Source organism: Zootoca vivipara, chromosome 13, assembly GCF_963506605.1.
Source record: "Zootoca vivipara chromosome 13, rZooViv1.1, whole genome shotgun sequence".
Classification (NCBI taxonomy): Eukaryota; Metazoa; Chordata; class Lepidosauria; order Squamata; family Lacertidae; genus Zootoca; species Zootoca vivipara.
In genome coordinates this window covers 29,951,294-29,965,222 of record NC_083288.1, presented here as the reverse complement: position 1 = coordinate 29,965,222, position 13,929 = coordinate 29,951,294, and the positions used below count along the sequence as shown (strand labels likewise).

The following is a 13,929-nucleotide window of genomic DNA, read 5'->3' as shown; positions in this document are numbered from 1 at the left end:
AACTTTCCCATTGAAAGTAATGGAAAATGAATTAATCCGTTCCAGATGGGTCTGCATCGTTCATAAACCGAAAATTCATAAACCGAGGTGTTCATAAACTGAGGTTCCACTGTATCAGTAAAAACAAGCATACATCATCAGTAACAAATAATAAATAGATAAGATATATTCTTCAAATGACAGTATAAACTAAAAGAGATAATATGTAGCGGTCATGATAACTACTAGCAGACAGGGAAGGACAACTCCTGTGTCTCCACATTTTATCTGTCTCCAGTGATGGGAATTCTTTAGCAGATCTCAACACTTTCAGCTCCTGGGCAGGAATATTATAGGTAATCCCAAGCATTTCTGGATATATCTGGGGAAAGTGTCACAAAAGTGTTTAAGGCTCAATAGCTTCCTCAGTGCTGTTTGGATCTCTTTATTTCTCATGCTATAGATGAAGGGATTCATCATAGGAGGAAGTAAAGTATACATCACAGCAAAGACTAGATCCAGGCCAGATGGGCTATTACTATTAGGTGGTCTGATGTAGGCAAAGAGCCCAGTGGAAACAAATACAGAGACAACGAGGAGGTGGGGCAGGCAGGTGGAGAGGGCTTTATGCCGTCCCTGTTCAGAAGGCATTTTGAGGACTGTAGTCAAGATCCACACGTAAGTTACAATGATGAAGACAAAACATCCAAAAACAGAAATACAGCTAAATGCAAGAAGTCCAACTTCAACTAGGTACAAGTCAGAGCAAGACAATTTTAGTAGTTTTGGGACTTCACAGAAGAATTGATCAACTCGATTGGAACAGAAGGAAATTGAAAATGTGCCTGCAGTGTGCAGCACAGCATAGAGAATACTGGTGATCCATGCAATGGTTATTATCTGAATGCAGGCCCCTTTATTCATAATTACTTCATATTGCAGTGGATTACAGATGGCAACATACCTGTCATGTGCCATTATGGTTAACACAGTAAAATTAGAGCATCCAAAGAGGAAAATGAAGAAAACTTGAGTGACACATGCAGCATAAGAAATGTGGTTGTTGTTCATGATTGAATTAACCACAGATTTGGGTTGAATGAAAGAAACTGAGCCAATATCAGAAACGGCCAAGTTCATGAGGAAGAAGTACATTGGTCTATGCAAGTGGTGGTCAAGGGCTATTACAAAGATGATCAAAAGATTCCCAATTACCGTTATCAAGTATAGTCCTAGGAACACAAAGAAGTGTAGTATCTGTAGTTCTCGGATCTGAGAAAATTCTAGAAGTAGAAATCCAGATGTGAGAGTCAGATTACGCATTTTGTATGTCCCTCAGAATTGGGTGCTACCTGTGAGGGAGAGAAAATCCCATCAAATATCAGAACTGATTCTCCATTTTATGTCATGCTTGTATGCAGACAATTTAAATTCATATTTATTAATAAAATAGGCAGTGCTGCTGCCGATTGAAATGTGTGCTTCATGTAGGGAGGATTGTGATAACCCTGTTGCCCCTGCAACATTTTCCTCATAGTACAACAAAGTGGATGTCATAAATGCATCCTGAATGGATGAGAGGTTTTGGGGCACAGGAGAAAATTCTGTAAAACTACCTTAGTCGTGAGACGAAATTCCAGCTGTTTAACAATGCAACAGTCTTATTACTGATCAAGGTTCAATTTTGAACTCACAAAACACCTGCACTGGCTTACAAATTAGTTTTTTGGCACAATTTAACTACTCATTACTATTTAGAATGCTAAGTGAATTGGTCTCCTATTATCACGTCTGTATTGAACAGGTACAATTGATTTCTAATAACGTAAATTTTAGTAATGTAGGCTGCAATCCTGTGTACACTTAGCTGGGAGTAAGTCCCACTAAATTTAATGAGACATACTCTGAGCATAGAATTTTACTATTAAACGATTGAAAATGGATGTACTCACTTACATTATTGAAGTAACAATCACCGGTTCCAGGCAGAAATCTCCTATCAGCTCAAATGCAGCAGTTTTCAAAGCAGAGGCTCCAGTTGTTTAGGAGGAAGACTTTGAAGTATTATGTTGCATATATATGTAGAGCGAATTTATCTTGTCTCAACAAGTTTGCAATGGGCAGACAAATCACAGCATAGTTCACCATTCTTTGATCTTTCTTAATTATTTCTTTGAAACTTGGCCCTCTGTGTGTATCAACCAATACTGAGGTTCTTCTGCTGTTTGAAGCAATTTATTCTTCTGTGTTTTTTTATTTATTTCCTGGAGACATGCTCCCAAGAGCCCAGTGCACCTGATTAGAAAAGTGTGTTGAAAGTTTTCCCTTCGCTTTTTCTTTGTTTGTTTCCACACTAACCTAAATAGATGATTGGCACCAATAAGGCAATAGAAATGTTAATGTCTGTAATTAATTATATCTTGTTTCCGTGATGATCTGGTTAAGGCTTAAAGTGCAAGTACTATACTATACCTGCAAAGAGATGTTCTATATTGCCTTTTACAGCTGTTCCCTCCAGAGAAAATAGAACATTGTTGAGAGGCTGCCTCAACAAAGCATTTTGCAGATGCAGTTGGTTGTTGTAAATGATGTTTCTATGTACAAAGGGTTGTAATTTTTATTTCCTGAATGTTCATTTGCTTGACAGAACTGTTGTGGAGCTGAGCAAGCATCAAGACCAAGTTTCAGAACCTCAGGATGACAGTACACTTTTTATTTATATTATTATTATTATTATTATTATTATTATTATTATTATTATTACAGTCATACCTCGGTTTAAGTACGCTTCGTTTTAGTTCTTTCAGTTTAAGTACTCAATGGGAAAGTTCGCTTCAGGTTAAGTACGCTTCAGGTAAAGTACAGACTTCCGGAACCTATTGTGTACTTAAACTGAGGTACCACTGTATTATTTATTTACTTATTTATTTTTACCCCGCACATCAGGCTGGGTTTTCCCAGCCACTCTGGGCGGCTTCCAACAAAGATTAAAATATATTAAAATATTGCACATTAAAAACTTCCCTAAACAGGGCTGCCTTCAGATGTTTTCTAAATGTCAGGTAGTTGTTTATCTATTTGACATCTGATGGGAGGGCATTCGACAGGGTGGACGGCACTACCGAGAATGCCCTCTGCCTGGTTCCCTGTAGCTTTGCTTCTCGCAGTGAGGAAACCGCCAGAAGGCCCTCGACGCAGAACGATGGGGGTGGAGACACTCCTTCAGGTATACTAGACTGAGGCCGTTTAGGACTTTAAAGGTCAGCACCAACACTTTGAGGTGTGCTTGGAAACGTATTTTGTGATACTCATGTAAATTTTATCATTCATGCAAAATGAACAAATGAATGAATTTACTGCTGTTATATGTTTGCTTTATGTCATTTCCACATGGTTCAATGTCTAACCTCTCCAGAGTTCCATGCCCCTAAATTGGTCACAATGCCAACTTCTGTGCTCCTATATGGCAGATAATGCAGTTCTCTTATCTCAAACAAAAAATAGGCTTGAAAAGACTGATAAGAGAATTCTCAATGTATTGTCGAACAGAACAGTTGGTCATCAATTATCAGAAAACCAAAGTTATGGTCTTTTCAAGAAAATACAGGCCCCACAGTTGGCCCATGGATAACCAGCCAATCGAACAGGTTAAAGCCTTTAAATATTTGGGACTTATTTTTCAGTCTAGGGGTCATGGGATGTACCCCAAAAATGTGCAAAAGAAAAAGCTTCCCAAAGTGCCAAAACACTGACCCGTTTCTTCCAGACAAAGGGGGTTAAACACATACCATCAGCCATAGAAGTCTTTCAGGCTAAACCCCTAGCGCAGCTATTATACGGGGCCCAAATTTGGACCGGTACCCACCTTAGCACCATGGAATCTGTACAATCAAAGTTCTCAAGGCAGATTTTTTCTGTCCGACCATGCGTCCCTAACGCATCACTGCGACTGGAGGCAAGTATCCCCTCAGTGGAAGTATGGGCCTAGCAAAGAACTTTTAGCTTCTGGCTCCATCTAAGCTCAAATCCCCTGGCTTATTGCCTCTAGTACTTCAAGACCCTCATGAAAGCGCCTGGACCAAAACTGTCCATCAAAAACTACTCTCCTGTGGCCTATCCCCACAACACCTACGGTACTTATGATGGGCACTAACAAAGCAAACAGTCTAATCTGTCAACATTTAAAAGACATTGAGCATCAGAACAACCTGGCTACTATAAAGAAATTTTGCCCCTGGTATGCTCATTTTCCAACCTCCAACTTTGATTCTATGGCTCCATATTTGCACAAACTTATTATCCCAAAATACAGACGTGCCTTTACACTTGCAAGACTGGACATTCTGCCACCTGCAGTTCTCGAGGGTCAATTCCAAAAGATCTTATTTGAGAAATGACTTTGCCCCTGTGGAGAAGGTAGTATAGAATCAGTGGCACATGTCCTCCTGTCCTGTTCCCTTTATAAAGACTTGAGGACGAGATCATTACTCCACTCCTTCTAACCATCCCAGGGCCCTCAACCATGGCCATAATGCATTTCCTTCTATCAGACCTAAATGACCAGACAACAGCTAAGGTTGCTAGATTCATTGCTGGGGCAATTAGAATAAGGGCCACCAACTGATTGATAATTCAGGATTCTTTTAACAAATCTTTTATTGTACACAGTTTATCGTTTTATTGTTGCTATGGCCTTTGGCTAATATGAATAAAGTTTATTATTATTATTATTATTATTATTATTAGTCATTTCCACCTGTAAAACCTTTTTGCTGGGAATGCCTTCAGAGACCATTAATAAAGAAAATTAAGAATTTCTGGACAGAAGTACTGAATATTAGACATTAGACAAACAAGTTCTCCCACAAAACATTGTATAAATTGTAATAAACAAAAAGTGCCCTTATTCCCTTAAGGGGTATACAAGAGTCATTGTAGTGTCCTTTGGAGGTTCTTCATCGGTAGGAGAAAATAACAGAGGCCAACCAGAGAATATTGAGAAGCTTGATCTTTATTGACTGTTGCAACAGGGTGTTCTCTCTCAGACAGGAGAAAAGAGAAGATCCCAGAACAAAAGTGTGCCTGCCCTGATAGAGACATTTATAATTGCCCACCCTCCAGTCCAAGGCCACCCCCAGAAGCATCATACATACATCACAGAAGGGGTGTAGCCCAAGACCACCACCCCAGACACGTCATACCTGCCTCACAGAAAAGGGTAGTCTACAGCAGAAATCTGTGTACCTCTGTTATTTTCTCCTACCGATGGAGAACCTCCAAAGGACACTACAATGACTCTTGTATACCCCTTAAGGGAATAAGGGCACATTTTGTTTATTACAATTTCTACAGTGCTTTGTGGGAGACTGAATCTTCAATCTAATCTTCCAGTTCCAACTAGAAAAGAAACACCAAATGGAAAAGGGTCACTAATCTTTTTATTTTATTCAAGCATTTGAAATACTTCAATAAGCACAAGGTTTTGACGGTAGTTCCTTGAGTGTTGACTGATGAATTATTCCCTTTCAGGAGCATGCCAAAAATATCTACACATTGACTTTTGTGACTGAGCACTGGTCTTCTCTTGCAGAGAATAATCATTGAACCACCGTAGCCTTTTGTGTTTAGTTTACTAATCAATATACTGTAACATAAGATGAGAAAAATCTATGCCATTGCTCTATTCAGTGGTTTTTTTGGTTTGGTTTTAAAGAAAAAAATAGGAGCTGCTATGCCCTATGCTCCCACAACACCCCCCCCCGACCACTGCCGCTTGTCACCCTCCTGCTCCCTCCACCCCCCTATACCTTTGCAACTTCCTCCACCAATGCTTCCCATGACTGCAGGCACAGCCTCCTGGAGGTGATTTGGCGTGAACCTTATGATCACCAAAGCACCTTTCAAGAAGATGCCTGTTATTCATAAAAAGGTTGGGCCAGAGCCTATTCTGGCCTATGATTTTCCTGCTACTAGGATGATGTGGCATCCCGCAGAAGAGGGGGAGCCTCCTGCCTCCTTCTGCAAGCATGAATCACTATCTATTTATAGCAACTGAATGGACTGCAGTGTCTTCTCTTAAGGAGTCCATTCATAGAGATACAACATAATGGGCTTAAAAAAGGACCTCATTTTGCTGCAAGCACAATGGGGAGTTTTGTAAGATCTCCCCACCCCCCACCCCAGATCCCAGAAAATCCTGCTAGTGTTTGACAATTGAAAATTGCCTTTTCCATCACGTTTCTCACACTGGTTGCCTGGCAATGATTCCATTATTTAAGAGATAGACGGGGATGGGGATCAGGCCTCTAAGCTGGGTGGTTAATTGGGCTCTTGTTGCCAGTTTTGTTTTTGTTTTTGTTTGTGTGTGTGTGTGTAACTTGTTGCATTTGTGGTTTATGTGAAAAAGCAACATCCTCATTCCTCACAATATCTATAAAAATTCTTTCTCTCTCTCTCTCTTTTGATGTTATATTTGTGAAGCTCCTGTTTAAGTGTTGAATCTTACAGGAAAGTGAAGAGGGCCTTATGCCATTAGTAGTAGTAGTAGTAGTAGTAGTAGTAGTAATAGTATGCCACTATTCAGAATGGATTTTGAGGACAGCAGTAAAGATCCACACAGAAGTTATAACTCTGAGGATAAAACACCCTAATGTTATAATAGTGCTAAATACAACAAATTCAACTTCAGATATGTGCAAGGCAGAGCAAGACAAATTTAGTAGTTTTGGATTTCACAGAGGAATTGGTTCAATATAGCTGGTAGGGTTGATTGACTTGCTGTTGTAGTTTTGAAAAGTAATGGCATTAGCTCACCTGTTCTAACTGGGACTCTTGAGAAAAATACACCATCAACACCAGGCATTAACATCACATGTTAGCAGAAAAACGAGAGGACAATCCTGCAATCCATCTTTCTTAAAAACTCCAGAAAAACGTGGATGAAATGCAGGGAGATTACACATGCATGTGCTGATGATGAGGGGATATGTCTAAAAGCTGAAATGGTGCAAGCAAATATGGTTAAAGGTGGGAGGTGCATTCTGATGCAGCTGAAGAACTTTGCTATTTATTCTTCTGTAAAATGTTTATATCCAATCAATCAATCAATCAATCAAAACCTTTATTGGCATCATTTACAAACATTTAAAATAAATAGTCCAGTACAAATGTTTATATCCTGTGCTTGATGCAGATCTCAGGCTGTACACCAATAAGCCTAAAATAGAACACCATCAGCATGCATCATCAATAATAAAGAAACTACCTCAGTATACAAAGCTAAATAGAGCAAATACAGAAAAGATATTCTTAAAACATCAATATAAACTAAAAGAGATAACATGTAGTGGCCATGATAACTACTAGCAGACCCCAAATCCACAAACACAAAAGAGATATTAAACCCTACCCACCAAGTCAACAATCATGTATTTCTAGGTAGCAGCAGCACCCTCACTTCTGCTCCTATCCTACGGAATTTCAAAGGGGAGGGAGGTCCAAAGCCAGGGCACCATCACAGGAAATTTTAGTTCCGGAAAGTTATGTCAACAGGGCGGCTTTTGTGACAGACCATTGATAATCTCTTGCAGTGGAAAGTTATTGCACCACCTTAGCCCATTGCATTTTGTTTCCTTATTAATATACTGCAACATAACATGAGATAAAACATATGCCATTGCTGTATTCAGTGGTTTTTTTTGTTTTTGTTTAAACAAAAATAGGAACCGGTATGCACCATGCCACCACAACCACCAGTGCCCCTTGTCATCCTCTTGCTCCCTCCCTCCCCCCTCCTTGCACCTTTGCAATTTCCTCCACCACTGCTTCCAATGGCTGCAGGCAGCCTCCTGGAGGTGATTTGGTGTCACCCATACGATCACCAAAGCACATTTCAGGAAGGTGCCTGCCAATCATAAAAAGGTTGGGCCAGAGCCTATTCTGGCCTATGGTTTTCCTACAACTAGTATGATGTGGCAATGGCATGAAGCTGAAGAACACCATCAGCATCAGTAAAAACAAGCATACATCATCAATAATGAACAAACCCACCCTAGCATAAAAACAGAGTTAAACAGAGCAAATAGATAAGATATATTTTTAAATATAAATTAAAAATATGTAGCAGCCATGATAACTACTAGCAGACATGGAAGACCACCCTTGTGTCCCCACCTTTTATCTGTCTATAAAACCATCCTATTCATGATGGGAATTCTTTAGCAGATCTCAACACTTTCAGCACCTGGGCAGGACTATTCAAGGAAATCCCAAGCATTTCTGGATATATCTGGGAAGAGTGTCAGGAAATTGCTTACGGTTTAATTGTTTCCACAATGCAGTCTGGATCTCTTTGTTTCTCATGCTATAGATGAATGGGTTGAGCATAGGGGGAAGACTAGTATATATCACAGAAAAGACTAGATCCAGGCCAGATGAGCTATTCCTAGGTGGTCTGATATAGGCAAAGACTGCAGTGAAAATGAACACAGAGACAACAAGGAGGTGGGGAAGGCAGGTGGAGAGGGCCTTATGCCGTCCCTGTTCAGAAGGCATTTTGAGGACTGTAGTCAAGATCCACACGTAAGTTACAATGATGAAGACAAAGCATCCAAAAACAGAAATACAGCTAAATACAAGAAGTCCAACTTCAACTAGGTATAAGTCAGAGCAAGACAATTTTAGTAGTTTTGGGATTTCACAGAAGAATTGATCAACATGATTGGAACAGAAGGAAATTGAAAATGTGCCTGCAGTGTGTAGCACACCATAGAGAATACTGGTGATCCATCCAATGGTTATTATCTGAATGCAGGCCCCTTTGTTCATAATTACTTCATATTGCAGTGGATTGCAGATGGCAACATACCTGTCATGTGCCATTATGGTTAACACAGTAAAATTAGAGCATCCAAAGAGGAAAATGAAGAAAACTTGAGTGACACATGCAGCATAAGAAATGTGACTGTTGTTCATGATTGAATTAACCATGGATTTGGGTTGAATGACAGAAACTGAGCCAATATCAGAAACGGCCAAGTTCATGAGGAAGAAGTACATTGGTGTATGCAGGTGATGGTCAAGGGATATTACAAAGATGATCAAAAGATTCCCAATTACCGTTATCAAGTATAGTCCCAGGAACACAAAGAAGTGTAGTATCTGTAGTTGTCGGATCTGAGAAAATTCTAGAAGTAGAAATCCAGATGTGGATGTCAGATTGTGCATTTTGTATGTCACACAAGTTCGCCTGCTATCTGTGAGGGATAGAAAATCCCGTCAAATATCAGAACTGATTCTCCATTTCATTTAATGCTTATATGCAGATAATTTTAATTCATATTTATTAATGTTATGGACAGTGCTACAATTCACCATGAAATGTGTGCTTCATTTAGGGAGGACTGTGATAACACTGTTGCCCCTTCAATATTTTCCTCATTGTACAACAAGGTGGATGTCATAAATTCCTCTTGAATGGATGAGAAGCTTTGCTGTACATGAGAAAATTCTGTATAACTACTTTAGTCTCAAGAAGAATATGTAGATATCTCAGAAATTCCAGCTGCTTCACAATGCAGCAGTCTTATTACTGACCAGGGTTCAATTTTGAACTCACAAAACACCCGCAATGGTTTACAAATTAGTTTCTGGGCACAATTAAACTACTCATATTACATATTAGAATGCTAAGTGAATTTTTCTCCTAATATCCGAGATTGCCTCTTTCCCTGCAGGCTCTCTCTTGTGTTCAGATTGGAAAAGCATCCCTCTGAACTCAAAGAGAGTTTTTTTTGAGCTTAATATGGTTGCACTTGAAAAAAGAAACTGCAAAAGGAGATTGCACCACGAAAATACTAAACTTACCTCATTGTAAAAACTGTTTTTATGGAAGACAATCTTACCTGGCTGTGAGTGATCTCCCAAGAAGATGATAGTGTTATCACTTCTGGATTGAACTGTTACAATTGATATTTTAATAACAAAACATGTATATTTTAGGAATGGAGGTTGCAATCCTGTGAACACCTAGCTGGGATTAAGTCCCACTAAATTTGAGACATACTTGGTGCATAGAATTTTACTATTAAATGGTTGATAATGGATATACTCACTTGCATTACTGAAATAAGCCTCACTGGTTTCAGGTAGAAATCTCTTATCAGTTCAAATGCAGCAGTTTTCAAAAGAGAGAATCCAGTTGTTTAGCAGGAAGACTTTGAAGTATTATGTTTCCTATATGTGTAAGTTGAACTTTATCTTGTCTCAACAATGTCTGCAATGGGCAGACAAGGCATGTAGTTCACCCAGTTCTTTGATCTTTCTCAATTTTTCTTTGAAACCTAGCCCTCTGTTTGTATCTACCAACACTGAGGTTTATCAGCAGCTGTGGGGAGGAATTTGTAGTTCTATTTTCTTTGACATCTTGGAGATATGCTCCAGGGAGCCCAATGCACCTGATCAAAAAAATGTGTTGAATCCCCCCCCCCCTTTGCCTTCTCTTTGTGTTTCCACACTAACCTAAATAGATAATTGGCACCAATAAGGCAATAGGAATGTTAATGTCTATAATTAATTATATTTTCTTCCCTTGATGTTCTGGTTATGGCTTAATGTGCAAGTATTATACTGTACCTGCAAAGAGTTGTTCTATATTGCCTTTTACAGCTGTTGCCTCCAGAGAAAATAGAACATTGTTGAGTTGCTGGCTCAACAAAGCATTTTGCAGATGCAGTTGGTGGTTGTTGTAAGTTTTAGTTCCCAAATGTTAACCTGTTTGACACAACTGTTGTGGAGCTGAGCCAGTACAAAGGCCAAGCTTCAGCAAAGGGGTTTATGACGCGCAGCATAAATTAATAAGATAGAGTCTTCTTCAGTAAAAGAATAAAAGCTTTACTGAGTTAAAATAAACTTGTTTGCAAATAACAGCATAGTGTAACAGAAAATTAAACTACCTTCAGAGCATGAAACAGAGTGCAGGCTTCACTGGGCACGGGCTCCATTCCTGAGTCAGGCTCCACACACAGAGAGACTCCACAGAGTCTCATGGCTCCACTGACTCTGCCTGCAAACAGATTCAAAACATTTACCATATTTTTCGCTCCATAGGACGCACTGTTCCCTCCCAAAAAGGAAGGGGGAACGTCTGTGCGTACTATGGAGCGAAGGCTCCCCCCCCCGCTCTGCTCGCAAAAGCGGAGCCCGCTGGTGGCAACTTCGGCGGCGGCGGGGTAGGGGGGAGAGGAAGTGCAGCCTGGGCTGCTCTTCCTCTTCCTCTCCCCCTCCCCCGCCCCCGTGGCCAGCGCGCTCCAGTCGGCTCCAGAGCTTCTCCCACCCTCCACACCCTCATTTAAGTCTTATTTTGCAGGTTAAACTCTCTTTCCCACAGATACGCAAGCGCTGCTACGTCAGGGTTGCTGTTGAAAGGCCAGAAAGGAATTTTCTTGCATTGGCAGATTTTGTCTTTCCCGTAGCAATACGTCACACCTTTGGCGGTTTCAGGCCTTGGGCAGCGCACTGGCAGCGGCTTTGGCGGCGGCGGGGGGGAGAGCAGCCCAGGCTGCTCTTCCTCTTACCCCCCCTCCCCCACTGTCAGTGTGCTCCGCTCACAAAAGCGGAGCACGCTGGAGGCGGCTTCGGCGGTAGTGGGAGGGGAAGAGGAAGACAGCCCGGGGGAGATGTTAGACAGGGAGCAGGGGAGGAGGGGCGGGTGGCAGCTTCCGCCACGTTCAGTGAGAAGCGGTGGGCAGTGGAGGGATGCTGCTCGTTCTTCCCTGCCAACCCCATTCGTGAAAGCAGGCTTGTTTTTGCAAACGGGGTTGGGGGGGAGCAACCAGCAGCATCTCCTCCACCTCCCCTGCCTCCGCCGCATTCAGCGAGAAGCGGGGAGCTGCAGAGGGATGCTGCTTGTTCTTCCCCGCTGTTGTAAAATTTAAGCTGGTTCCTATGAACCCAGAGAAATGGATCTTGACCCAGGGAGAGCTCAAGGATCCAGGCAAGCAGACGAATTTAAGCGTCTCCTGCCCACCAAATGACAGAGACCAAACCAGGACGTACGAAGCAAGGCACTTTTATTTTTGCTGTTGCAACAGGGTCCTTCCTCTCACACAGGAGAACAAGGAAGGAACCCCAAACAAAGATGTCTTGCCCTTAAAAAGAAATTTGAAATTCGTTTCAGCCCACCCCCCAGAAGCATCATCCATATGTCACAGAAGGGGTGTAGCCCAAGACCCCTCTCCCTAGATTCATCATAGGTACATCATGAAAGGGGAGGTCTGGTGGCAGTAATCTGAGCATCCTGGACCCTGCCCCCTGCCCCCAAAACCTAATCAACAAAATTGAGAGATATTTACATTTCCCTGTTTCCCAGCCAAGTTAATCACACCCTTTTGTCTGGCAGTCAGGTATCAGGATGCCAGGGATTATCACTTTAATTCCTGAGACAATGAGAAGGTTCCCCCCACCCCCCTTCTTCCTTGCAGAGGAACACCTGGTCAGAGAGAGTCAAAATGGTGTCAGAAAGGCCTGTCTTCCTGTGCTGCTTCAGACATGTTTCTGTACATTCATGTACATGTTTTATGAACCATTATTATATATATATAGATATGACCTCAAAATTCTTATAACAATCCCCCATTTGGGGCTATAATTTTTCTTAAAAATTGTTGCCCCACAAAAGAATAACCAGATGTGTTGTTTTAGTACTTTGGGAGAAGCATTTCTCAAAAATGGTCTATGTATTACACTTAACAGGATGGTCCACCAATATTGCCTGGAAAGTGCAGTTTGCTTGTTTACCCTTTTGTGTGTTCTCAGGTGTCAAAAAGCTAGCTCTCCTCTGGTTGCACACCTCCATCGTGGCACAACAGCAACAATCCCTGGTGAATCCCCTTAGGGCTTTCATATTGACCATGTCGCCTGGCACTCACCATAGCTGCCACAGGTTTGGACATGTCATGAGAGAGATGCCTTTGCCTTGGGCTTTCTATGGGCCTTTATTATAGGCTCTGGCCTTGCACTGTAGGGAGTTGCCCAGTTGCTCTTAAAGGAAGAAAGCTACTTGCACCTTGGATACACTTGCCCAATTAGAACTGAAGCCAAATTAAAATTTATACAGCCCCCAAAACATGTCCAAATTAGTCAATTTTAACTCTAAAAGGGATCATTCCTGTTAAATCAAGACATAAATACCTTCATTTATCTGGTGTTTCATGGATCTTGGGGCTTATTCTTGGTAAAATGATTTAAAACAATCTAAAATTGTGTAAGAAGGCTGGCACACTGCAGAGTGCCAGGTGGGACAAGAAAATGTGGTCATAAATTGATCTTAATCTAAATACTGGACTATGCAATATCCTGATCCTAAAAGGCATACAATGCATGGCAATAATCCAATAAACAAACAAACATTGGGACACTATACATTAAACATAAAAAACAATTAAACACAAAATTGGTTGACACCCCCCCCTCCTTGTGGAAATAACATACTGTCAGACATAGTTCAATGTTTCTGTCGAATATCACACAACATAGAACATAATCATATTTCAGTTGTATGTCTTGAGGCCATCATGATCTTGAGACAATTCCGGCTGCTTTTAAATCCTAGGGCACAGAGTCTTGAGGTCAAGGAGAGAGAATGTCCTTGCAATTCACTTTCCCCCTTTGTCCCAAAGTCATTTGACACATTTCAGTATTCCTATATAACACACAATGCACAAAACCTTCAAATTATTAATTATACGCCATTTGTATATCTTGAGGCAATCAGGTGAACTTGAGATAATTCTTGCTGCTTTTGCATGTATCTCCAACAAGGGGGTTTTCTTGTCTGCCTTCGAGTCACTGGGAGGAAGTTAACAGTACTTCTATAACAGCACTTCTAAACCTTGCTGAAACGTTATAGCTTTCCAGGTCCTCCTTCTTAGGTTGTGATCAAAGAGATAAAAT

General features: G+C 41.0%; 2 protein-coding genes across 2 annotated transcripts; both read right to left on the bottom strand.

Annotated features, from left to right (window-relative positions):
• Nucleotides 1–309: 309 nt before the first annotated feature.
• LOC132592937 (olfactory receptor 14A16-like) lies at nucleotides 310–1,302 on the bottom strand. Its single transcript, XM_060281182.1, has one exon. It carries the CDS (start codon nucleotides 1,300–1,302, stop codon nucleotides 310–312), a length of 993 nt encoding a protein of 330 aa, XP_060137165.1.
• Nucleotides 1,303–8,235: 6,933 nt separating this feature from the next.
• Nucleotides 8,236–9,204, bottom strand: LOC118097210 (olfactory receptor 14A16-like). The gene has a single exon (XM_035139938.2). It carries the CDS (start codon nucleotides 9,202–9,204, stop codon nucleotides 8,236–8,238), a length of 969 nt encoding a protein of 322 aa, XP_034995829.2.
• Nucleotides 9,205–13,929: the final 4,725 nt, after the last annotated feature.